This window comes from Dromaius novaehollandiae, chromosome 3 (assembly GCF_036370855.1).
Source record: "Dromaius novaehollandiae isolate bDroNov1 chromosome 3, bDroNov1.hap1, whole genome shotgun sequence".
NCBI lineage: Eukaryota > Metazoa > Chordata > Aves > Casuariiformes > Dromaiidae > Dromaius > Dromaius novaehollandiae.
In genome coordinates, this window is record NC_088100.1 from 85,292,256 (window position 1) to 85,319,309 (window position 27,054).

Sequence of the window (27,054 nt, forward strand, 5' to 3'; positions counted from 1 at the left end):
TCTCCTCTCATCTCTGCACAATTTCCATGTGCAAGTGTGGGAATATGCATATGAAAAAGGAGCAGCTGAACTTTCCCCTCCAACTCACTCTAGGCACCAGCAGGTGTGTATCATGTGATTCAATTTAGCAGTTGAGATGAGGTGCAAATTACAGTTCACAAACTATAATTCCCTTTCAAAATTCTTGACTTACAAATTTGCTGATTTTGGGGTATTGTAATATATTCACCACCAAAAAAAATCAGCATTTTCCCATGGTTGGCTGAGAAGTTTTAAGTATGTTTAATCAATACCTTCATGTTAGTGTAACAAGTAACAACTTGAACTGTTGGCTTTAGGAAACAAAACAACAATTTTTAAAAGCAAAATTTATTTATTGTGTGCTACTCATTCGTCCTTTGTGTTATTCTCTTCTCTGTTATAAATACATGCCTTTTGAAATGAGTCTTTCGAATCTTTAAGCCTTATATGTGCTCATATATATCATATAAAAATAATATCAGACATTGGAACTGAATTCTGAACATTGGTAATAGTTTAGTAAGTTTCTAAAGGACGGTGTTCCTATGGTGGATGTGAATTTATCTGTTACTGCAGAATCCTGGTATATCAGATACCAGATTCTGTAATATCCTTCTTAAAATGTAGGATCATATGCAAGCATATGTAGGTTTGCAATTGTGTAAATCAGTGCCCTGGAAATCTGAGGGCCAAATCTTGTTATCTTCCACTGGGAGTTTTGCTATCAGTTTGTAGGAATTAATTAACATTGCAACATTGTAGCAACACTATTGCAACTCTCAAAGGGAAATATTACAAGGGAGGAAGGTGATTTTATTTCAAAACAAAAATGGAGCAAAATTGTTTTACTCGCTTATGCTGTCATACCAGCATACTCATGATCACCATGACATGTGTTTCCGAGTATTCTGTCCAACGTATATGCACTGAGATGCTTTTATCCCTCACAGTGTCTCCAATGTTTCTTATGAAGACATGAAGGATAAGGGAACACCAGCTGTAAAGTTCTCCTTCCATCTTCTTAGCTCCTTGTCTTCTTAGTTTGGCAACCATGTCCTAGTTGTAGATGTGTCTTTTTGCACCCTTTAGAAGCTTAAGGTGATCAGTCTCTCTATCCTGTCCAAACTCTGTGAATCATCAGGACTTAATCACTGTCCTTTGTTTCTCGGTTTGAATGTTAAAAAGCTTGAAGGTATATGTGCACTAGGATCTTCATGACCTGCTAATCTAGAGACCATCAACACCTGTCTTTGTTATAAGTCTTATCCTACTGTTCTAGCTGGTGTTTCCCTTTGTAGCTGTCTTTGAAAGAACTAAGCAGAATTCACTCATTTTATTAGTATATTGCAGCAAGTGATGATAGTATTTTTTGTATGTTTTTTTTTCCCCCATGAAAGTGCCTGTAGTTGTTATGCTTTATGCTGAAAGCTGTTGTTGGGGCAACAGGCCTCTCTGTAGGAGTTTTGTCCTGAAGTTTTGCAACTAGGTGTTTCACAGCTATTTGAGTCCTGTTAATGTACCTTGTTCTGTCTTGTCCCCTTCTGGAGTAAGCACTGTTGATTTGGTAACATTGTGTACTCATTTTTACTCAGGTGTAGTATTACATATAAAGGAAAATCAGGCTCAGTCTGTAAGTCAAACTGACCAAAACTACCACTATTTCAATTTTTTTTAAAAACAGAATTTACGATATTCCAAGCTAAAGCTGAGAAACTATTTTTACTTTTAACAGGAGTTAGTTGCAGTTTTACCTCTGGGAAATGTATTTGTTTCTTGTTCCCATTTTGAGACCAACATCGCCAAGACTATATCAGTATATCAATAAGCACCTTTGTTTATGTTCTTAGTCTAAAGACTAACTCCTAAACTAACTCCTTTGTTTCTGTTCTTTGGGAAGGAGAGCAGTCACGAGAATAATATGGTACATGCATCAACAAAGAAATAGTCCAGTTGAAGATTCTAGTTTACGTGGATTTGGGGTTTCAGTCACCTTTATAGCATTTCCAAATAAAAATCTCTTACATTTGGATTGTTTCTCTCTCACACTGTGCAGTTAGCAAATGCAGTTACAGTATTGTTTGCTAAAATCCCATGACTTCCCTTTTGTTCTGTAATGATGTGCTATGTGAAAAGATTCTAGAGACTAGATTCAGATGTTCTAGATGTTCCAGGTTCAGAGGTTCTATCAATGCTGAAATCTTATCTTTAAAATAAAAAATGCCATTTTAGGATTCAAGCTGTTTGGTGAGATAATATCCTAGTCTTTTAGAAATGCTATTAATTAATTCTTTCTGTTTTTGAGGAGATGCTTATGTAATCAGAGAGAATGCATTTCTTCTTGAAGTTACTATCTAAAAATTTCATCTTCATTATGAAATGCTAGTGGATGCAGTGATCTATTTTTTGCTAGATACAATAGAAATGATAATATGGCTTCCATAATAATTTGAAGATTCAAGTTAGATTACTTATTTATCATTTTGTTTTCTTGGCACAAATTGGTTTCAAAATGCAATTTGAATATATTCCTGGCATCCATGCCCAGTACTGGTCCTATGGACCACGCTCTAGGTTCTGCCATGCACTTTCAGACCCTTAAGGTTGATCGGTAGTGGTTGCAAGGACCTGATACAGCAGCTAGACATGACCAGTATAGAGGAAAGCCCAGAAATGCCCCTCTTCTAGCCACACTTCTTGCATCAGTATTAGTGGTTCTGTACTGTCCAGGGAATCTCCATCATTGATTATCCTCCTCTGACCATTTGTGTCAATGTAATGAGAAATTGTGTGATAAATTTAGGCAGTAGAGTGAGAAAATCTCAAAATAGTTTTGTCTGAGTGGGGAGGAGGAAGAGAAGGAAAAAGACATGGATTTAGTAGATTCCATTCCTGTATGTAGCAATAGGGTTGAAAGGCAAAATTCAAACCTTGATTTTTGGCTGAACTCACCTTAAAGTAGAAGATGTGAGATTCGGCCTGCCTCTACTTCAGAAAAAAATCTCTGGAAAACACAGAAGTTTCATCATAACTTCAATACAGCATTATTCATAATGAATTCAAATCTTAAATTTTTGTTCAAGTGAAATTAACATTTGAATGAGTGTGTTTCCTGTCTGATTGTTGTCTTTCTTTGGGAGTAAATGACTGTGTTTGTTGTAGTTACCTAACAAAAAATTTAGACCTATGCATAAATCTAACTTCCATTTACCACCGTTAGTATTTTTTTGATTGGACAGAAATTTTCATGTTACTTAGGATCTTTTTGCTTTCTAGAGATAGACAAGTGGCTCTTTTTTCTTTAGTTCTTTTATTACCTTCAGTATCTTGTTAATGCTAACTTCTTTACATCAAAGGCATGTATAATTCCATTGTTTTGCATGTTTGTCATTCAGATCTCTGTAGATACAGCCCACGGTTACAGCCCTCGAGCAATTGACATGAGCAATGTCACCCTCTCCAGAGACGTTCATGTAAGTCAGAAATACTTAATATGCCTGCCCTTTTTTGGCAATTTAAATTTTTCTTTCTTTCTAGTTTATTTAAATCATTCATGCCTTATTTATATTATTTCCTTTGATACACTTTGATTTTTTTCATCTGTTTCATCATTACTCTTTGATCGTGTGTTACTTTAAAAAACATGGATAAGGTTGTAAGGCTTCAAAGTTTATTTTAGTCCTGGATTGATTTTCCCAGCACTCTTTGTGAACATCCGTCATCTTGAAGAGAATTCTGTTTAGAAGAGCTTGAAGCATCAACTTTTTTCTGTGTTTATCATTAATTTCTCCACCATCTCCCCCAAAAGTTTTGTCGATGCTCTTTTCTTCTACGTTGAATAAATTAGAGTCATGAGACAATGTTATAGCAAATCTTATGAGAATAGAAAATGAAGTGTTTGGGCGTAGGATTTTCACTGTAAATATACCAGTAGATTGCTGTTATATGGAACAAGTATTTTTTTAATTGATAAACGAATGATGTTAGTCTTAGAAAGACCTAGGTTTTCTAATGGAGTTTGATGAAACGTGTTGCTAGTTTTTACAGTCCACCAATTACTGTGAGTGTGGTTGCAATATTAAGTAGACATACGCGAGGTTCTTTTAAGCAAGTTAGCATGAGTATATGTATCAGTATAGTGATGGCAAGGTGGAGTTCAGTGCTAGTTACAAAAAACAAGGTTAAGTTAGCCTGTATTGAGCTCTATTGAAGTGCAGTGAAACAAGCAGCAAGTAGTAAGGTAACTGGCTAACTGTGCAGTATATACTGTATTGTACTCGCTACTGTATTGTACTCAGACTGGATTTTCCCCCCCCTGATTCCTACCTTGTGGTTTCCAGCTTTATATTTCTAATCATTGTAGATTGCTGACTAAGTTTATAATAACAAGAATTTTCCCCCAATTAATTGTCATGATTTATACTATTCAGTAGATTGCTGATAATTCCAAGGAGTTATTAAGATTGATAATTGAATAACACCACTTCTATCACTAGGCTCTTATCAAATTGATGGAACAGTGTCATTATAATTGCAGAATGTGAGATTTGCATAGACTCAGTATAGTCAAAAGACCATACAGACTTTGTACAATGCTCATGACATGGCTCTAATGTGAACACGATCATAGTAGGATAAAGTGGGAAACCAAACCCAGAGTAATTTGACCAGCCTGTCACCAGACAGAAAAGAAAATGACATTAGAACTTGATTTACTCCCTTGTTTACTCTTTTATGCTATACCACCTGACGTTTGGCATTAATTATTTCTTTTGTGGCCCTCAGTTATGAAACAGCGATGATTGGCTTTACGATTCATTTTTCCTTAGTTATGATGAAAGCTCTCTCTTGAGAACAACTTCAAATTCCGTACAATGGAGTATTCACCTGGACCAGGCTATGTCCACAGTTTATGGGTATTGCCAGCAAGAGCAATCCTGATTCAGTCCACTGGTTTGTTATCCTTTGTTTGCTTCAGCAGGGGCTTTTGGAGTTTCTCATCAGCCTTGCTTGAGAATCAAGTCTCTGACATTCTAGTACTGTTTCCAGACTATACTTTTCTCTGTGGCTCCTCCTTTTTTGTACTAGCAGTTCTCTCTTCAGCAGCTGGTCCCCAGTTCCTGCCTACACTGTACCCTACCTACCCAAATTCTATATCATAATTTTTCAGTAAAACTGACGTTTTCAGTGAACCATTACAATGCAATTGTATTGAAAAACGATTATGTTGCTTCTATTTTTTTTTAAACTTGTTATTTAATATAGACTAGAAAATTGCCCTACTTTGAGGTTAACCATTGCAACACACATCATTAAGCTCTCCTTTTTCTCAGGCTATGGCTGAGATGATGGCTGAAAACTACCATAACACATGGGCAAAGAAAAAGAAAATGGAGCTTGAAGCAAAAGGTAATACATGCTATTTGCATTATATAAAGTTCTGTATGATTATCTTGGGTTGTATATTTGAGGAAAAGTATTAGACTGACAGAAAAGGTAACAGTCAATTAGTCTTGACAATTAGTCTTGAAGAAGAAACAAGAAAGTATCTATTCCTAATTGTAGTTTTCAATTACATATTTGTGAATTTTAATGCCTAGAAGTATACCTGAGCTTTTATAGGGCTGAGTGTAACAGTTACTGCTGAGGTAGTTCACCTGTTCAAAAGTATCAAAGGAAGAGAACTCAAAGCTTGTAAATAACTTCATGCTACATTAATACATTTTCCTTCTATCAGTAGTCTTTCAAACTGTTGCCCAGTGGGCTTTGATTTCATTTGAATTACTTTATTGGAGGGGGATCTATGTGTCATATTGAATTGACAAATGGATAGATCTAGAGTATATTCTCGATTCCACGTGAAAAGTCACACATGCTCTGTGATCTCTGCTAACCTAAATAACAAATATTGTCATGTTATCTGTGGCTTACTGTTTTTATAAATACATTTGTATTTACATTCATTTATTTTTTGTATTAAAGCTAACTTCTTTTGAATCTAAAATTAGATTTGTACATGGAGAAAGCAGTAGTTGGAGACACAGCAAGTTTCGATTTGCAATTGATAACGTTAGGGTTTTGTCTTATCAAAAGATATCAAGTCTAAACAACGCTTGCCAGACTTGTCTGGGTTTTTTCATTTGTTTGTTTTTGCTTGTTTTATTTATATGTAAACTTTCAGCTAATGTACAGTAGTTTAGCTTTTATGAAAAAGAGAAGTTTCACCTGGAAGTGTCTTCAATAAATCACTATGAATTTCCATATCCGTAGTTATATTTCTCCTTATTACAGTTTATTACAATTTTTCTAGACTTTTTAAAGCTTTTCTTGGGATATGTAGCCACAGAACGAGCTAAATCTGGGAAACTAGAGGCTGCAGGAAGATTAGGTATTTAAATGGATCTGCTATATTTGGAGGATTTGAAAGTAAAATTTGCTTCTGAGCAGCACTTCAATGAGAAGGCTTTATAGTATTTGTAGTGTTATGCAAAGGCATGCACTATTGAAAAGGCTAAAGGCTGACATAGTGAATGAAGGAGAGGCTTCCAACAGTGTGCTTCTTGGTGTGAAAAATAAATATATTTGTCAGCTGAGCGAAATCTGGCCTTTGAGGATGGGGTTTTTTTCTCCAGTACATATGCCGGTCTTCAAGAATTTTTTTTATACAGCATATGTATAAAGAACAGAACAGTAGTGCAGATTTCAGATACAGGTATGCATATGAGAATTATATTTCTTATATAGATTTTTTTTCCATTTCTTTGGCAAGATCTCTTTCAGATTATCATCCATGATTGTTCTTTAATAGTTAGGTAAATTCAGCAATACTGACATGAGAATTCTCAGTAATATGACTTTTCATGCCTTTTTTTTTTTTCCATTTTTGGAAGTGGCTAGGCAAACTTCAGTTTGTTTGGAGCAGATGTATGATTTCAAATAGCTTCAGTTTTCCAATGTTTCCAGAAGGCTTTCTCATACATTTACTCTGAAAGTTTGTCTGTACCATGCACTCACACTATCTAACATGTCATTCAGGATGGAATACTTTAAATTTAAAACATTAATAGGAGTCATAAAAATCAAGTTATTTAATAAGATTAATTATTTATATTGCATTAAGACTTTGTAAATCTAATTTAAAAATGCTTGCTGTTGCAATGATAACATTCTGTAGTAAGCTAATGCAACAGTCTTGAATTTTACAGAAATCTCATAGATAAAAATACTAAACTGATGACTGATTACACTGTCCATGAGCAAGTGCATAATTTTATTTATGTGATTGCATCATTGAATTCATTGTTTCTGTTCAGATATTAAAAATTTAATATGTGCATAATAGGGAAAAAGTTTCATGGTTAACAATGCAAAATTATGAAGCTTTAAATAAAATAAATAAACTATTGTTGGCTCACTTTAAAAACGTTAAGGTGTTTTAACAAAGATAAAGAGGAGATCTTCAGATAATACCAGTTGTTAGCACTATGTTGAACTGAATGGGGATCAATGGTTTTAGGGGGCTTTCAAAGCATTTGTGTGTTTTTATGAACATATGTTGCATCTACTTCCATCTGAAAAGGGCAATAGAAGTGTAGCTTGGTCATATCTATTAATTTCTCTTCATTTGTGTCAATTTAGTATGTAGGAATGGAGTATCAGTTGCAGAAAAAGCATGGAGTATACACAATGATTTTCCACTTGATATTTTTGCCTAATAAGGGTGTAGAGAGTTCCTACATTTGCTCTATGACCAGGACAGTCATTTAAAGACTGGACAGATCTTGTAAAAGAAGAATAGTTAAATAAACTAAATTAGACTAAATAGTTGAGTAAACTAAATGAGGGAGGAACACTGACATGAATAATGATTGGAAAACAAGATATTTATTTCCCACTGACTTTGAAGGAACCCAAGATTTTATGGGAGATCAACAGATACCCCTGTAAGTATAAAAATCCGGCTACTTCTTGTTGCAGACATGATGTCTGTTTTTCATTAAAGGCTTTTCACATACACAAATCAGTTAGCCACCTGAAAATTGCAAGTGCCCTTCCCCTTCATTGTACACTTTGAGTGTATTAATTATAATTGAATGATCTATAATTGAATGATCTTAATGATTTTCATAGATATGGCATATGTATTTACTTCATATGTTTTTGGATGTCTGTCTTCAAATATAATACTATGGAAATAGATCACACTTATGATACCAGAATAAAAATCAATGATTTGAATGTTAAGGGCTATACTTTTTTAAAACAAAAAAAACAAACAAACAAAAAAACCCCAGAAACAAAATCATGCCCATGAGTTTTTCATTTTCCATGCACTTTAAACAACTTGGTGAGAACTAATGGAAAATTTTCGAATATGTTACCTCCAAAATCAGCCATGAATATGTCTCCAACATTTTGTGGAGAGGATTTGTTTCCTTCTTTTATATACGATTAGTATAGACTTGCTGAAAACCTTTTTTTTCTGAGATAAGTTTGATCATTTCTCTTACAATTCTCTGGGATTTCATAGCAATTATCACAGCAATTAATTGTGATCTGCTATATGATGGTAATTTTAGAAGAAGCTGAAATTCTAACAATGTTGTTTTTTATGCAAATATTTATATTAGTAGGTAGTAGACTACCTTATTTTCCTGCCAAGTTAGCTACCTATACACAGAGAGCTATCAATACAACACCCATTTGTAAGAAATAAAATGGAATTTATTCTATTTATCTTTCTATTTCTGCAGCCGTCTTTTGATCAGAGTGGTCAGTTGTCTGAACCAAGTTTGAATACTATATGCTGAATATTTTTATACCTTTCTGGCCTGAACCTGTAACTATAAAATACATCTACATCACTCTGTCATCGTCGTTTAGATACGCTTGTATTTCGGTGAATTACACGAACCCTTTGCTGTCATCAGAATGTTTAAAAGCAGAACTGTGTTGGAATAATACATTTTGATTTTCTTTCGAAAGGATGCATTACATACTGCAAAAACTATTAGGAAGGAAATAATACTGCAATAAGTGTTAGGAACATACATTATAATTATAACTTGATTTAACGAAAATGGATATTTTTAAGTAAATTCAACCTTTTCTCTAATATTTGCAACAATTGACTATTTTACAACTGTATATTCAGTCATGTCTAAATTTCTATCTGAATATTTTGGAGAAACATAGATTTGTATATTTCTGCTAAGAAACAGAAAAGTGTATTGTCGGTACTTCAGATTAGATTATAGTGCAGTGCACCATGTGATAATGCCACATTGCTATTGCAGATTGGGAATTATCATGTCAACAGATACTCATTAACTGCCTTTTAATTTTCTTGACATTCTATTAGTAGGAGGAGGCAACCATCCTCTTCTGGTTCCCTATGATACACTCACAGCCAAAGAAAAAGCCAAGGACAGAGAAAAAGCACAGGATATTCTGAAATTTCTACAGATTAATGGATATGTTGTCTCCAGGTAATTCTCTATTTAGTACAAATGTCACAGATGGTAACTAACTACTCTCAGCTTTTCTTCTATTAAAAAAATTCTATGGTCAGTTTAAGGTTTCAGTAACTGAGAGTAAGGATTATTTCCTTTATATGAATCATCATAAGGATGAAATAGATTATGGAGTTAGGACCAGGTTCCGTGTAAAGCGCAGGCAGAGTTCTCTGAAATCTCCGTGAACATTTTGCCTCTGCTTGCAGTCTGTGTGTCTCCATACAGTCCAACTGTTAGTAAATTTGCTAACATCCTGCTCGTATCAAATGGGGAAAATACAAGCAGTGGAATTATTAAGTCTTTATTACAGGTGAGGCATTTGCACCTCTGTGTAGGAATTTCTAGGCAGTTGTTTTGGTAAAAAAGTGGGTCTTATTTCTAAAATCTACAACTCATTTCTTTCAACTGAATTAATTTGTGGTATTATTAAAATACTGTAATAATGAAAAGAGATGCTTTTAAAAAGTTTGTTTTGAAAAAATTTGCAGTGTTAATGTAATAATAGTGAATAAATGCAATAATCAACAGAACATGCATAATTCAGTAGGTGTGCATGTTATTCTGCAGAGGAATAAACAGAATTCCACTTGGTCTTAATAGGATTTTTATTTTTACCTACTAAATAGAGTGGGAATAAAATTTTAATTAAGTTGGAGGCCCGTCTGCCTCATCAGAATGGTTTAAGAAATATGAGTCACTGTCAAAGACTGAAAGCCTGTCTGAGATTTGTATGACTAGGTAGTCTGGGTAGACTCTTTCAGGATAACTGGAATAATTCAATTTAGTTCCCTTCAGTGGAGTAGGATGTACAGAGAGGGAAGTCAATCAGCAAAAGTTTATTTTCTCATCCCATGTCCTAATGTTCCATCACTTCATTGCTGTTCCCTAATCTTTCACAAATGCTACATAGGTATTCAAAGTGAGTTGATTTTAAACAGATTCTTGAGGAAGAGTCCCCAGGAGGTAGAGAAGATTTAATTCTACTTTTGTTTGTTTAGATCAAAGTGTTTTGGTCATTTCAAAACTTCCTAGCCCCCAAATCAATCCACGGAGGGCAATGTAAAACAGTAATGCCTGTCAGATAAGGGAAGAAAATTAAAATGATATTGGATTTATCTGACTGCCTAGTCTCATTTTTCTGTAAACTTCTACTTAAGAAATCTGAATTTTATCTTGAAAAATTGATCAAAATCTAAATAAGACTATTGTCTACTGCAAACAGAGAAAATATTTGTCACTTTAATGAGCATGTAGTTACCATCAGAGGAAATGGCCTCAGACTATTTGAAGAGAGAAGCCTGCTTTGAGTCCTCCTTGCACATGTGGAAATTCACTTGCTTCTTATTTCAGAGGACTTAAGGACCTGGAATTAGACACGCCTTCCATTGAGAAACGCTTTGCCTACAGCTTTCTTCAGCAGCTTATAAGATATGTGGATGAAGCCCATCAGTACATTCTGGAGTTTGGTATAGTAATTCTTACGTATTTTATTAAGTATTGTTAACTAAGAAAGATATTTGAAATTATAAAAACAAAATTTCCAAAAGTGGCATATTCTTAGACAAGGAGTTTTTCTTTATTTGATGAAGATGGTGGTTTTTGGAAAGCTGTGTAGAAGATAACTTTATGTAGTTTACATATTCATACCTGTTTCCCAAATTCATTCTTTGCATAGAGGTTTCAGATGAAAGGTACTCTGCCAAATTTTGACAGCTTTCCTTCTTTGAATAACAAAACTAGCTCTCTGCTTGAATTTGTACACAAATTGATAACCTCTGACATGTGCACATTAATATTTACTACTCACATGTAATCACTTTTTCACAGAGCAAATTAAACTAGTCATTTGTACCAATCAGAACTCTTTTCTGGAGGAGGACCTTGAGCAGAGAAGCCTCTTTAACAAACTCTCAGTGTAGGAAATGGTCTTTCGCAAGCAGCTGGCATGTTACCTCAAAAGTGCTATGAAAGAGACGGTTCAACTCAGTCTGCTTTTGTTAACAACAAAATTAAAGTTTGATGATGTAGATCAAATCAATGCTCATCTGAAAACCTATCTAGTTTTAAAGTGGAGATTACCAAATTTATGAAAGATTATATGCCGTGGTTACTTATAGTAACACAAGCTTGGCCTTGGTAACTCACTGGGTTACTTCTGTTCCTACAGCCTGATTATCAAGGCTTCATTTTCTACTTAGTTTTCTAATTCTTTTCATAACTACAAGAAATATAATGAATAAATAATGGAACATTAGAAACACTGTTAGAACAAATGCCATTCATTTACATCAGGGGATAAGTAAAAAGAAGATAATGAATAAATGATGAATAGTTTATCTCCTAAAACTCACTGCTAAATCATTTCTCATGATTGGGAGTTGTATGAGATTATGTCTCAAAATAGTATTTGAGTTTTATAATAATGGGGGAAGTGAAACAAGTTTAATCTTAGATGGATAGTTCTGTTGATTAATTTCTGTTGGGCAGATGTTAATTAATTTTGTTCTTCAGACAGAAAGTCCATAAAAACGTAATACAAATCTGGTCATTTTGTTTCTGCTGTGGACTACAGGAGAGATGTTTTCAATCAGAATCAGAGTTCATTATATTATTATTTCTGTAAGGTGTGCTGGATTTCTCTAAGCTAACATCAATTCTGTGAAATTCAGGTACATGAGATAACATAGAAATAAGACTTCTCTCATGCCCTTACTTCTTCTCTTTTTAATACTTTAAGTCCTTACTTAACTATTCTAATGCATTTGTTGTTATACTTAGTTTATTTCCCTGTTGAGCAAGGCCTTCCAAAGGTGTTACCAATAACTACAAAAATAAGAATGTAGGATCAGATTTTCATCTCACATAAATATTCATATCTCTATGGACAATGAGATGTCCAGAGTAGCATACATCTATGAAGATCTGGGCAATTATTCTCTGCCCGTTTTATTTGCTGTAACTTTTGTTGTGAAATAGTCATAAAATGCCTCCTTAATGAGTGTGTATCCTGTGGTATCTTAAATCTACGTGTAAAGAACACTAGTTTTATTTGTTTACAGTGTATGCTTTTTAAGAAAAATATAGAAGAGACTAATTATGATATGCAGTACGGAGCTTAATTTTTCTATCTCTGCAGATGGTGGCAGCAGAGGCAAAGGAGAGCACTTCCCATATGAACAAGAAATCAAGTTCTTTGCCAAAGTACAGTATATCTTTGCTCATTTTTATCACTGTAATAAGTATGTCAAATTAGAAAGTATTTGTTAGTAAACATGATTATTACTCTTATATTTGCACTTTTTGTGTTAAATTTCTATTAATGTAATTCATTTAAAGCACTAATAATAGAAGTAGCTTGAAAAAACTGTGGTGTGAAGTACAGATGTGAACAAATTTACAGGACTGTATTCTTTTCTCAGTGTTCCCTTACTCCATGGTACAGTTATGCATAACATCACATGATTAACCTACATTTTCTTTTTACTGGCTAGTTCTGAAGATTATTCTCTTGTACAGTCTTCAGGCAGTTAAATGTGAGCAATAGTTATTGAAATGAATACAGCCAAGTATCTTTCTGTGTCACCTGCTTTATTTCTTTCCTTGTTTTAAAACTATGCTGATGTCTCATTGTGCCAAGAAGGAATTATCTTCTATAAATTAAGAAAATCTGCTTACACTTCTGGCACTTAGAAAGCTGCTTGGTGTGTGTATATCTAAAGTGCCTTTTCAATTCATTAGTGAATAAGCAAAGACAGGTGTTTGCAGCATTCCCTAACCCTCATATCCTTGCAGTAAATTGTAATTATGATACCTTAAAGTACTACCATACAGTACCATCTGCAAGTTCATCCACTGGGAAGCTAACATTGTAAATAAATAAATAAAAAAGTAAATAAAAAACTTCTGTGGACAAGCCCTTGATGAGTGAGGATGCTTTTGGATAAAAGAATTTTATTTGATAGTATGTAACATTAAATGCTGTTAGTGGGCTGGCAGATGTAGCTGAATTTTTCCTAAACCTACATTTAAAAGTTCAGAGAGCAATGATTGTGTCTGAGTATGTACTTAAGGTGTGAAATAAAATTTAATTGTACGTCTTGCTTTGTACTCCTCCTAAGAAACACAGATCAAGTTCCAGAGAAAATGTTCAATTTTTTTCATAGGCCTTTTCTAATGACTTTTTAAGTACTTCTTTGAAAAATAAAGAAATTCAAAGAAAAATAGGCATTAAAGTAAAAGTGCAAAGGGAATTTGAAGCAGAAAACACATTTGAAATCTTTTGTCTCTAGTTGTGAGTTGTAAAGAGTAATACAAAACATAGTACAGAAAGTCCTCAGATAATCACATGTTTCTGATGTAATTTCAGGTTGTGCTCCCTTTGATTGATCAGTATTTCAAAAATCATCGCCTCTATTTCTTATCTGCAGCAAGTAGGCCTCTCAGCAGTGGAGGCCATGCCTCTAATAAGGAGAAGGAAATGGTGACAAGGTAAAATTTAAAATCATATAAATGCATATGTGTGTGTGTAAAGAACAGCAGTTTGTTCTAGGAAAGTGTTTAGTTACATGAGAGGTGAAAGGCAGAGAAATATCTTTATGAATACACAAATTAAGCTGTTTTCATTTTCTTTCCCCTTAAGAAAATCCTCTGTGTAAAATGCAGAGGAGAGGTCATACAGTTATGATTATGTAGGTTTTTTTTTGCTGTTTTTTTTTAAAGTTAGTTATATTAGCATGCAGGAACTGAAATTTATCAGCATGTGCAACAATACATCCATTGCACAGTCTGCTGCACAGGCTATATAACTGTGTATCAGTTTTCACTGTTAGAAATAGGTGTATACAGAAGTCATTATTCTTGCAAAATTTCGTGATAGATTTGAAAGCAAAACCTATCCATAACTGAGTTTCAGAAAGTAGCATTATTACCATCCCCTGCAAAAAGTAACACTTTGTAACAGCATCGCACTCTTTATGCTGTTTGTTTTTCATAATATTGGCAATAGTAATAACATGACATACATCTCAGCTTGATCCTTCTGAAGTTTTCCCTTTTTAGACTGTCTCTCCAGGATATATTTTCACTTAATCTTGCTTCTGATTAAATTGAAACCCACACCTCCCATTTGGTAAGGTGCACTACAAGCTTAACAAAGATCCTAATGCCTGCTTGCACTGTACAAGTATCATGGTTGCCTTCTTGGCTGCTATTGCATACTAAACCATGCAAAACTGAATTGCTGCTGCTTGAGGCAAGCAGCCAATTAACAGTCATACAGACATGGAAGGTTTGTAAGATCATGTGATGACTGAGCAAAATTTCTAGCAGCCTTACTAAGAGTATGGAATGGTTCTCTTGACCTTGTGTCATCTCATGGACTCATCTGGTCTGGCAGCTTGGCTGAATGGCTTCTTCAGAGAATTAAAAAACTCCATTAAAATGTGTGCATCTTGATAATTTTCCATTGTATGAGCTACCATATTTCTGTCTGGAATGTCCTAGACAAAAATATATTCTTATTTGGGATGTCATGCCTGTTCAATAAATCCAGTGTTTCTGGAATATGTTAGACAGGGATATAACAGCATACATGCTGCATGGATTCAGGACTTCTGCACATGTGCCATGTAGTTGTATATGTGAGATTCCTGAATATGCAGTAGCCCAGCAAGAAGATCAGAGCTGCCCTGACCTTGACTGAACCTGGCATCCAGATATCCTGGACAAAAGTTGTCAGGTCAAAAAAGAAAACACGTGCAAGGAAACCTGGATGAATGATGGCTATAACCAATGCTATTGTGCAGTTTATTTCTTAATTCTCAAAGATTAGGGAAACTTCATTATATTATCCACTCCCTGGAAGGTGTCTTGGGCCATTTTAATAGAATGCAACATTTTTTGGTGTTTTTTTTTTTTCTTCTCAGTATGGGAGAGAACTTGCCAAAACTGAATTTTGGATTTTCTGTTTAGTTTTCCCTTTAGATTTCTTTGGGTACAGATCTTATGTAGTATTTCCTTCAAAAATAAGAACAGTTTCTGTCTGCTTTCTTTGTCAAATAAAGATAAGTTTCCATGCATTAAACTGTGGAAGAGTATCATTTTGGGCAGTGATAATGCAGTGACTACCTCGGCAAATGCAGCAGCTATTACATGTTCAACAAATACATTAAATCCAGATCTCTTTTGGAGAAAATGTGGGTCAGACCTCTTCCTGAAGTACTGTAGTGTTATCTTGTATCTTACTTGCAACTAGTCTCTTCAGGATTGAATTTTGTACATTTCTCCTTCAGTAAACCATCTTACTGTGTTTTTTTTTTAATTAAACTAGTTGCACTGGAGATGCATAATAGATTCTGTCTGACTTTGTGAAAACATGTCTTCTGCTGAATGTTACCGTCAGTTGAGTACCATTGGTATGGTTAGAAAGTAAGACAGACTGAGAGCTTTTTAATCTCTTTATTTGAACTGATGCAAGATTTATATGATGTTAGCAAGCTTCTGTACAGCTTTTCCTTTTGGACTAGCTGGGCCAAGATCCTTGTAATGGAATATGCGGTGTATGCCTGCCTCATGGAACGAAAAGTGAGCAGAGATCCGTGAACATGCACCAACCAGACTCTTTTGTAAAACAGAGCAGTTGCTGTTGCTGTAGTGGGTCACTGTGCACTGGCTAAGTAGTGCCATGATAACCTAGCTCTTCTGATTCTAGGCAAAAGTGTTTCCATTTGATACTGTGCTCTAGTCTCAATGGAACAGCATGTTCAGATCCAATGGACCCATCCATAAACTGCAAGCATGCTTAGGGCGTCTTTTGCTTTTAAATCAGAGGTTGATAACTGGCCCATGTACCTATTGATTAAATAGCTTAATAAAATGACATAATATTATTCATGCCATTTGTGGCAGATTAGTTTTTTTGCAGCACAAAAAATAACACCATAATTGGTGTTACTCTCCCAGAAAATTCTCAGACTGAACTGGATCATTAAGATTGAACTAATCTCTTCTTAGAGTTGGAGGCCAGGTCAATCTGGGTAGGGTGGTATGCTCCTGCTTCTATGAATTAACAGAAAAATTCATTCTTCATTGTTCTGAATGGAGTTTTGCTCATCAGCAGAAAAATTAATTTAAAGATGTGAAATGAAATCATTGATCATATCCATTTTTTTTGTTTTTAACCATTTAAGAGGCTATTTCTCATGTTAAATGTGTTAAAAAGCAATGTATTTAAAAAGAAATCCCTACTATGTTCAAGATGACAAGATCCAAATTAGACAATTAGACTAATTAAAATTTGCCATCCAACACTTCAATTAATCTCATTTCCTTACATTTTGTTTCCAAATTGTCGGTGATACCTTCAATAGCCCACTGACCATATTTTCCTTTTCATAGCTTTAATGGTTATTTCCATGTGGGTTTTCATATAGGATGCTTTTATATTAATTAGCTTTGCTTTAAATTTTTTTTGTTTCCTTAATTATAATATGTGCTTATTTAACCATGTTTGTCAAGGATATGCACTTAAAAACTCTTTCTTTAATATTCTGTCCCACATTCTGCTCAGATAATTGATTCTTTCTGCGTGACATCATGTTGCTTTTCCTGCTCATATATCAGCTGTTATTTTTTTCTTTCTTCTCCCCCTTCCCCCCTTTTTTCCTTTTTCTTTCTCTTCTCTTTTATTTTTCTTTTGTCTTCAGCCTGTTCTGCAAACTTGGAGTTCTTGTCAGGCATAGGATTTCACTGTTTGGTAAGGAGACCCTTGAAAAATACTAGCATGGTCATTGCTTGTTTTTGGTTTTGTTTTTTTTTTTTTTAGTCATTTTTGCATTGTGTTAGATGCTGCTTTGTTGCATGCTGCATGGCTGAAATGCATGGTCTTCACAGACCACTAATGATCTTTTAGGTTGGTAGATCACCGAATTTATTAGATGAAAAGAAACGCTTTTGTAGTTGTCAGTTTGGGGTTGTTTTTCTTTTGTTTTGTTTAACTAATACCTGGAACTCATTCTACCAAAGAATTTCACCACGTTTATTATAATTGCATATTTGTTATTTTTTTTCAACTTTTATGGGCCTGCTATGGGAAAAATAAAGCATCAGAATTGCACATTCATATTGGAAAGTCATTAAGAAAAGTTTGTAGTGGGCTGAAATGCTTAGTGATGTTCTGTGGAATTCTTACATATTCCCAGATGTGCTTGACTCCACATACGCACGTCTGCTATCTTTCTGCTATTATGTAAATCTAATAGGGGCTTGGTGTTTGCCATGTGAAAATCACTTAATTGAAGTCAATTCAAAGTAAAATCAAGTGTATACATTATATAAGATATGTGGTGCAGTCATTTACTCTGCAGTTTTTCTTATGTTGCAATGATAGGAGAGCTGAAAACACACATCTGTATGCATATAACTTCTATAATCGATGCACTGCAAACTTCAGCATCCATAAGCATATCTAATTAGGTAGTTATCTAGCTTATTAGAATTTGATTAAGATAATATGTACTAACTCAATTCCTATTTATTTCATTCCATTTGAAGGGAAGAATCTCATTTGTTGCTGCAGTGTGGTGTTTCAAAATCTTCAAAACCAGTAGACTGAGAAGGAATGGAATTTATTTTGGGATATTATTTTTAAATATATTTTGGGATGACTGAGTGGATTTGCCTGTTAAGTCAAAGATGATAGGAGGAATGGAGTTATTTCTGCAGGTGTCTGGCATTGTTACAGCTCTTTGTGAAGGGTAGAATATGTCACAAATATATATAGAGTACGTCACATATATACTATACTCTGGTATATACCCTAGGCTATTTCTTCACAAGAATGAACTAGTTCAGGCATTGCTAAACTATTAAAATTTTGCAAATCGTTTTCATTCTTATATGAATCCATTTTTCTGATTATTTCTAAAATGAACAATTAAAGCTCAAAATCTAAGACAGTGCAACTTTCTTCTGTACTAAAGAAAGGGTGATTTCCATTTCACTTCTCAGCCTGCTTTGTTCTTGTTGGGCTGTGGGGAGTATTCTCTGCTGGGTTCAGGTGGTAGAAGGAGACAGGTGAGATGAGATCAGATGAGATTCACTACTGTGGCTGTATCTTCACAAAGGAAAACATTTGTTTTTTAACTCAAGTTTCCCAGCATGCAGTAACGAACAGAATATGAAATCGTTATGCCTACACGAAAGTATATTGTAGTTTTTCCATGAGTTATGACAAAGTCAAAGTCAAAGATCACCTTGACTGGGAGTTTTGTCATGGTAGCCAACATGATCAAAAGAACTGCACTTCCTCCTGCAAAGACAAGACCTGTGTGGAAGAGGGGAAGATGTTCATGAGGTCAGCCTTGCAGAGCACTGATAGGGCCTAGGAAGTTACTTGTGCATTTTGGAAGCACTTTGAATAGTAACCTATGTGGATGGTATGGAGCTTGCTATTTTATAAGCATCCATACAGATGCTTTATGTTCATTGCGGATTTGAATGGGACTTCTCAAGATAGACCTGCATGTGTGAAAATCACATAGGCTGAACTTGGTATAGAAAATCACGTAGGTATAGAAGTCTTGACAAAATAGGAAGTTAAGCATTAAAGTCTTCCCGAGTGAATTTAAATGGGTAATCACATCTGATATCTAAGACTCAGATTATGGAGTTGTTAGTCAGTATGGAATTATTATTTCTTTATATTGTGAAATTAGATTGGGACCCTAATAATTTGCTGTTGAAGAGCTGTAGTTATGCATCATTAAGACTGTGTTGGTTTACTTGTTGTTTGATTTTACATATTAGTGGATTGCATTTGAAATTTTTCTGTGAGTAATTCTGGTGAATTAAGCATCTGGATTCTTATTTTCTCAATTTAAAAAGCAAATTTCTGTGGCTCATTTGATTTGCTTTTTCTATATTGTTTAACTCTGATCAGACATTCTTGCTATATTAGTACATAAGTTTAACTTTTTTTTCTCAGTATCAGTATCAAATTCCCATGCAATCTGAAACAAAAATTAGCTGGATAAGTCATCAAATAAGAATGGCCTGCTTTTGCTCACCTGTTTTCAGGAACTTAGAGAATATAATCAGAGGAGTTACTAAAAGGAGACAGAAGGTTTCCTCTGCCTAGTTACATTCTGAATTTATTGGAGACCTTCCAGTGAGGCATCCTCCAAACAGTATTCATGGCACTTTCACAATAGAGCAATTCTTCCCTCCTGATATGTTAATAATATTGCTTTCTAAAATACATAAGACTTCACCTCAAATTATTTAATAAACTCAGCTGTGCAGTTCATGTGATCAACTGCAGTTGTAATACATGCTGAGCAGTGGTCCAGCCATCTACCTAATTTTCATACTAGTTCCTGGGATACTTTTAGTCTTACAATCTCTTGAACTCTTTTATTTTAATGTTTGCATATGTCCAGTCTCAACTGTTATTGTTAGCGTGTGGTTATATTAAGAGTTCCTTTAAGGAGAAGCTTGTTTCAGTTTTTATTCTATTGTACTTCTCATGTGCTCTCTTTTCATGACATACAAAATGTTTTTATACTGAACATTCATTTCTACCTTCAGATTGTTTTGTACCTAGCTTTCAGACTTCTGAAAACCAAGAACATTTTTAATTAGTAAAAAAGAACATTTTAAATTTAAGGTATGAATATAGCAAAATACATTAATAGAAATTACAGATATAATGTTCATTTTCTTCTGCCTTTTAAACAATTGTTTGTTAGAAGTGACATTCTGAGAAAGAATTAGACTTGAAAAGTTGTAAATAGAGTTGGTTTCTAATGGAGATACTGTGTGATGGTTCAATATAGAGTGTTCAGCATGAGAGAGAATTTTAGTACTTTGAATTAAATGGGTGGTTAGAAGCTAGTTAGCTCTCTCACAGCCTTCTTAACCACTCTGAAATATTTGCAATAATAATAAAATTAATTTCAGTATAACCACCCTAGTTTTAGGTTTCATTGCTCAGTTTAAAAAAAAATCTTGGTCATCTGAAATTGGCTTCTGATCTCAGGTTTGAAACAAACTAAATTCTTGAAATGTTGACATTAAAAGGATTTGTTTGGAGTTTGTTACTGTGGCATTTTTAAGTAAAATATTCAAAAATACTATTTTTTTGTGTCTTTTTATGTTAAAAACACAGTGAAAACAACTAAATGCATGACTTCGAACAAAAGCAAGACCCAGAATTTCCCCTGAACCAAAAGCTGTATTTCATAGCAAATTGCATACTGCAATAGTCTGTAACAAATCCTGTCTTCAGTTATAAATGCCAAGAGAAACTCCAGGAAAGAAGTTACACAATAATTTTGAAAGTCTGTTTTTACTGCTGTGTTGGTAATGCCTGGCCAAAGTATAGTACTTGGATCAATTCAAATTGAAGCGGCCTGAATTCATGATGTTTGCTGAATTCTGCTCTGATATCCTGGTTGAAATTGTGAAAGCTTTTTCCAGATGACTGAACTGTGTGTATTACTAGACTTAAGAGAAATGATTTTCTGTATTTTTTTTGAAGTGGGTAAACTGATTGACCTTTGCTTCTTGTTTCAACATAGAAAGTGGCAAGTGTCTCATTAAAATGCATGTTTACTGCGGTCTTCTGAAATATACAGATTGCCTTATCATCAGAATTAGAAAATTCAGTGGTGCAAATCAACCTCCCAAAGTAATTCATCTTTTAAAGTGTGTACACAATTACGAGGTCTACTTAAGAAAGGAAAGAGTTGGTTTTATGGTGCCAAACTATAGTTATATCGACTCATGAGAGAGGTAGGAATGACTGCTAGAGTTAGTTCTGGTTCTGTGTAGGAGAACTAACTGACAGGCCATCAGTACTCCAACTACTATGTTGTCAAAGCAACTTCCAGTAAAGTTAAACTAGATGATTCCAAATAAAATGTGTGTTATGGTAACTAAATGGAGTAGTGATTAAGTCTGCAGTTTGCGCCACAAACCTGAGTTCTAGCCACATTTCAGGCATAGATTCAAAGCCCTTTTTAATCTTGCTTGACTTAAGGTAGTCATGTAGACAGTAGTTTCTGGTGTGAGGCCCTTAAGTAGGCCCTTTTAAAAACTGCTTAACTGGATAGTCTTTTAACATTCCTTTAGAACATATTTTTCATATCTCAGCAGAGTTTATGACAATTTTATTATTAAGACCCCCCCCCCCCCCCCAAACTGCAGTATCCGCTACAGAGATACACCTAAAGCTTGTCTGGTTTTCAGAATGTCTGGATCCGTTTTTGCCTCTTCCATCTAATCTTCACTAAAGAGAGTACCTAATTCTTGATAAACATATGGCTCTTGAAGTATGTCTACATAGTGTAAAGAGATAGCCAAGGTAAATTTTCAGGGAACTGGAGTGAGCATCTCTGTAGTGCACTGTAGCATGCAGCATATACCCACCTGCACTGTGAATGTTAGGGTACTACTTCACGACAGCCTAAGCCCCAGTCTAAGTCAGGGTTGCCTCAAGTACCTCCCTTTATCCCTCCTATCATTTGCATGGTAATGACATGCCCCTCCTCTTCATCAGCTCTGGCATGCCTTTCGCCAGAGCATTAAAATAACTCAGGAGCTGACAAAAACCCTAATCTTTGGGGAGGTTTTTGCTAAGATTTGTTTGGGCCATCTCAGCTTCCTCATCTGCTCACTACAGCATTGCATGACCACCAATGCCAGTGCAAGGAGAGTGGGGCTGCAGAGGTAAGGACAGCCATGGAAGCTGTGGTTCAGATTGGTTTAATCTGCTATGGGTCCACACCACAAAAATAACTCCTGATTTTGATACCATAGAAAAATCTTCTCAATGCTGCAATAAACTCCCCACTCCTTCCTTGCAATTTATCTTTTTAAATCTTTGTTTCATGGAAACAGTTACTGCTTTTAGCTGTATGTTCACTTATATTTTCAAGTGTAGTAATCCATGCTGATAAAATACAATACACCATATGCAGATGACAGGATTTTTAGAAATGTGTCTTAAACATTTGATTTGTTTTCATTTGTTTGTTTTGAATTGAGAAATCTTAAAGGCATAGAGAAGCAAGAAAAGGATATTTTCATTTTTGTAGGGATTTTTTTAAAATCAATTAAATAACCTGTGTATTAAATTTATATAGCTTAAATATGTCCTGGATTTAAAAAGTGAACTTAGAGGTGGCTTATATATGGCAGTGTTTTAGTATGTACATGTGCACACAAGGTGTGTGTGTATTCTCTTTCTGCATACATACATATAAAAAAAAATCATTAATGATGGGAAGTACATGTTATATCAGAGACTGTTACTCATGTGAGGTGCGCCTGATCCCACTATAAATAATTGCAGCCTTTTTAGTAATACAAGTGGGCTAACTTTTTTGATGCCATTTTATTTAAATGATTTCTTCCTGTCAGTGTTGCAATAGCAGCTTGAGAGAGTTAAACAGCTTTTATTTTACTAAAAGGGGGAACATGTATATTCAGATATACTTAAATCAAATAAAGTAAAATTTATAAAAGTGAAAACCAGTCAATACACTGCAGCTTTAATTAACCTCACATTTAAGTGCTTCCTTCTTGACTGCCTCAGCTATTTCATGAGAGATGCTATACTGCCTCTAGTTACTGCATTTGTGTAAACAAGGCTAAGACAACAAACTGCATGTTTTTAACTTGACTGTTAAAATTATGCAGAAGTTGAATTGCTCCTCCACTATGTCATTTACCTTTTTGTTAAAACCAGAGATATAGTTAGCAGAAAGTAGGGATGCTCTTAAGTATACTCAGCTTAATTGGTGGGTAATTTTCTTTTCTATTTAGGAAATGATGCAGCATCAATTGTCAACTGTCTTCATATACTGGGCCAGACCTTGGATGCAAGGTAATGCTGAATATATTTTCCAAAGTATAAAGGAAATTTTTTAAAAGAGAACTTAGCCCATATGCAGTCCTGTTTAGGCTACCTGTGTAAGGCTACAGAATTTCCAAACTCAGGGAAGAAGTTACTGTACTAAAAAGAATTCCTCCTGGAAAGCAGTTACTAGTTTTGATTATCTAGGTGTTGGCAGAACAAGATTTTTAGGTTACTCTGTCAGTTTCGGTTTGGATCAGTGGTATCCAAAAGCTGCTGGCTCTTTGTTCTTCTGGTTTTGATTACGTGACTGTCTTAAAATTAAAATAACACTGAAAATATTTACTCTTTTGTTTAAGCTGTTTCCTCAAAATATTTAGGAGTTAAATGCACATGGAGTGCAGTATATCTGTCTCTTACAGAATGTCTTCATTGCAAAGTTAATTTAGGCTCTGATTTGAACACGAACAAAGAGCCTTTAAATTGAATTCAGTGGTACTTTTAAGTTAATTTAAATTGAGCTGCTCAAGCCATTGCAACATAAATGGATGAGGCAGACAATCTTGAAATATTGAAGAGTAATAAGTTCCTTTTCATCAGCTGGGCAATCAAGTATTTGTATTGATAGCTGACTTTTAAATCTTTGAAACTGTGAAGCAAAACATGATAGTTTAAACTAGCTTTATGGTAGTTTAAGATAACTGTTTTCGCTTTGCATTTACTTTCAATAAATTAAATGAATGTGCTACATGCAGGTGACCCACATCAGCTCTTTTACTCAATATGTTCACAGTGGCTTAAAGGGACATGTTTTACTTTCCATTTGCTATGGGGTAGAGTAATGATCACAGTCAATTAATACGGCTTACATGTTGCACAGTAATCCATTAGGTTGCAATGTCTTGATACAAAAACAGAGAGAGATCACCAACTTAGCTTTTGGTAGCGATGTAGAAATATCTCCAGGTGAAGATTAAAGGATTCATAGAGTTTATATGGCAGTTTGAAAATATCGCCAATAAAACTGTATATATTTACACTGTAAAAAAAAAAAAAAAAAAAAAAAGACTCACATCTGTCAATCAAGAATTTTTCACCTGGATTTATTTCATACCTGCACATACATAAATAAAATCTTTCCATTAAACACAGGATCTCTACATTAGAGCTAATTAAAACAGACATGGGAATAATTCTCCTGGATTATACCATTGTATGGCTGATTATAGTTATGTAATCAATGCATTTATGTTTTTATGGTTTTTTGTTTGTTTGTTTGTTTTTAATCTATAGATTTGGTGGCTTGCACTCATTCCTCTCTGATGTTCTTGTCCTGGAGGCAGAAATATGACCATCATGGTTGGGAAGAGTTTTTGAGATACAGCTTAAGATAGTTCTTCTCTCCCTAGAGTGATGACTAGCAGGCTCATTCAATTTTCTTCTTCTTTTTTTTTTTGTTTTTTTTTTTTTTCTTGTTTATTTGTTTTTTCCTCTGGAGGCAAATTAATCCCTTTCTTTAAAAGGATCTGTATATTGTCAATGGGAAACTAAATAAAATATCCCTATGTTCTGCAGATAACCTATGAAACAGTGTTTCAGTAGGTTGTGCTTCTCTGAGATTTTAGAATCTGGAAAGTTTTTTACTCAGATCTTTATTATCTATTTCATATAATCAATACTAGGCTTTATTTCATACTTGTCTAATAGCATATTCTCTTTTTTTTTTTTTCCTTAAATGCTATATACAGGACTGTGATGAAAACTGGTCTGGAGTCTGTTAAGATGGCATTGAGAGCATTTTTGGACAATGCTGCTGAGGATCTGGAGAAAACAATGGAAAATCTTAAGCAAGGCCAGTTTACACACACCAGAAACCAGCCAAAGGGAGTGACACAAATCATTAATTATACCACAGTGGCTCTTCTACCGGTGCTATCTTCATTATTTGAGCATATTGCACAGCACCAGTTTGGGGAAGATTTAATATGTATGTATCATGTTTTAGAAATGCTATGCTGCTAAAATATCTGTTATGTCAAGCACAATGTAAGCACTACTAGGCTGTCATTTCTATTAAAGAAGGACAAATCCTATGTTACTTTGACAAAATTGTCATTGATTTAAACAAATGTTTGCTGTAATCAACTTAGAACAAAGTCTACAGGTTTTACTGGACTTTGTATAAATATGAAAGAGGATGTGGTTGTGATGAGGCAGTCAGAAAGCTCGATTTTGTTTTTGACTCCACCATAGATTTACTGTGACTTTATGCAAGTTCCTGTACAAAAAATTACTTTGTATAACTTAATCTGTCTTTGCTGCTGTTTATAGATCTATAAAAGATCATACCACAAGAACAGTTTGGTGCAAAAATTAGTGTTTGCATAGAGTTTTGAAGAAAGCTCAAAAGACTGCTATAAAACTGTCTTATAAATGCCTCTTTGCACAGTTTAAGTTAACAGGGAATTTGGGTGGGTGTATCTTAGACCCTAAGGCAAAGCAGAAGGAGCTCCTGAAGAAAACGAATGTATTTGAGGCTCCATTTCTGTAGACATTATGATTATGGCAGATTCAGTGTCTTTTGTAGGTATTAAATTAATAAATTCTCAGATTATACAATCATATATTATCCCGTAAGCGTTGGCGTGCCATTATTTGCAGAAAGCACACTAGTGATGTATGAAATATGATTGTTACCTTAGCTGGTAATTTTGAATTGAATTAAGTGGAAGTTTTGAGCAAAAACTATGGCACTGAATGGTCAGAGGGCTATTTATATATGTATTTAGAGAGTGGCTTCAGTGAATGGTCTTTGATCGCTTGATATCATTAATGCACCTATTGGCAAAAGAAATGCAGTGAACTTATCCCTGTGTGTTAATCCTACAGATTGTGAAAAGAATCTTTTCATACCTATCGTTTTCTTCTCTTTAGTGGAAGATGTTCAGGTCTCTTGTTACAGAATATTGGCCAGTTTATATGCTCTGGGAACCAGCAAGAGTATCTATGTAGAGCGGTAAGAAGAAAAAGTATTCCTCTGTTTTCCTCTTTTTTGTTTATATTTAACTTAATGAATATGCTGTCCAGAAATGAGTATAGGAAGAGATTTTTGGTGAAAACATATCTTAACAGGAAAAAATGCTCAAATGTTAAGCAGAATGCAGCAGCATTTATTATAACACAGCTAGAAAGTTACATTTTACATTTGTCAAAATACACTTAGTTAAAACAGAAATTACAGAGAAAAGGATCTTTTACACTAAATATCACTTGATTTGAGGTCCAACTGTGGAATTGTAAAAATACATCTTTCAGCTCAGCTATTGTTATAATTATTCTTTTTATATTCGTTAACTGTGTTGTATATTTCTTGCTCATTATCCTTAACTTACTTTATTTGTCACTAATGTAAAATGTTTTCTAGTTCAGTCACTTAAAGAAATGAGACTTTATAATTGCTTTTTGTTTGTGCATCTCTGTATCTGCTAACTTCTCTCCAAGTTGCTTTTGGTCTATTTAAACCTTATTATTTGGCCAAACAGTAGAGGTCTCGAGGTTATTCAGTTCTTAAAAGTTTCAAAGAAATTAGTTCCCATATAGTGATTAGTGCTGTTCGGAGGGAAGGCTAGCCAGAATTCAGACATTTCACATTTTGGTAGCAGTCAG

At 34.4% G+C, this 27,054-nt stretch overlaps 1 protein-coding gene across 1 annotated transcript in view; it reads left to right on the top strand.

Moving 5' to 3' along the window:
- RYR2 (ryanodine receptor 2) overlaps positions 1-27,054 on the top strand; it is a 470,020-nt gene that overhangs the window by 338,251 nt on the left and 104,715 nt on the right. Inside the window, exons 58-67 of the mRNA XM_064509351.1 lie at positions 3,414-3,491; positions 5,352-5,427; positions 9,380-9,506; positions 10,884-10,999; positions 12,670-12,734; positions 13,900-14,021; positions 17,237-17,286; positions 23,358-23,418; positions 25,137-25,375; positions 26,323-26,404. Of these exons, the coding sequence (XP_064365421.1) occupies positions 3,414-3,491; positions 5,352-5,427; positions 9,380-9,506; positions 10,884-10,999; positions 12,670-12,734; positions 13,900-14,021; positions 17,237-17,286; positions 23,358-23,418; positions 25,137-25,375; positions 26,323-26,404 (1,016 nt within the window). The remainder of the gene's footprint in view (positions 1-3,413; positions 3,492-5,351; positions 5,428-9,379; positions 9,507-10,883; positions 11,000-12,669; positions 12,735-13,899; positions 14,022-17,236; positions 17,287-23,357; positions 23,419-25,136; positions 25,376-26,322; positions 26,405-27,054) is intronic.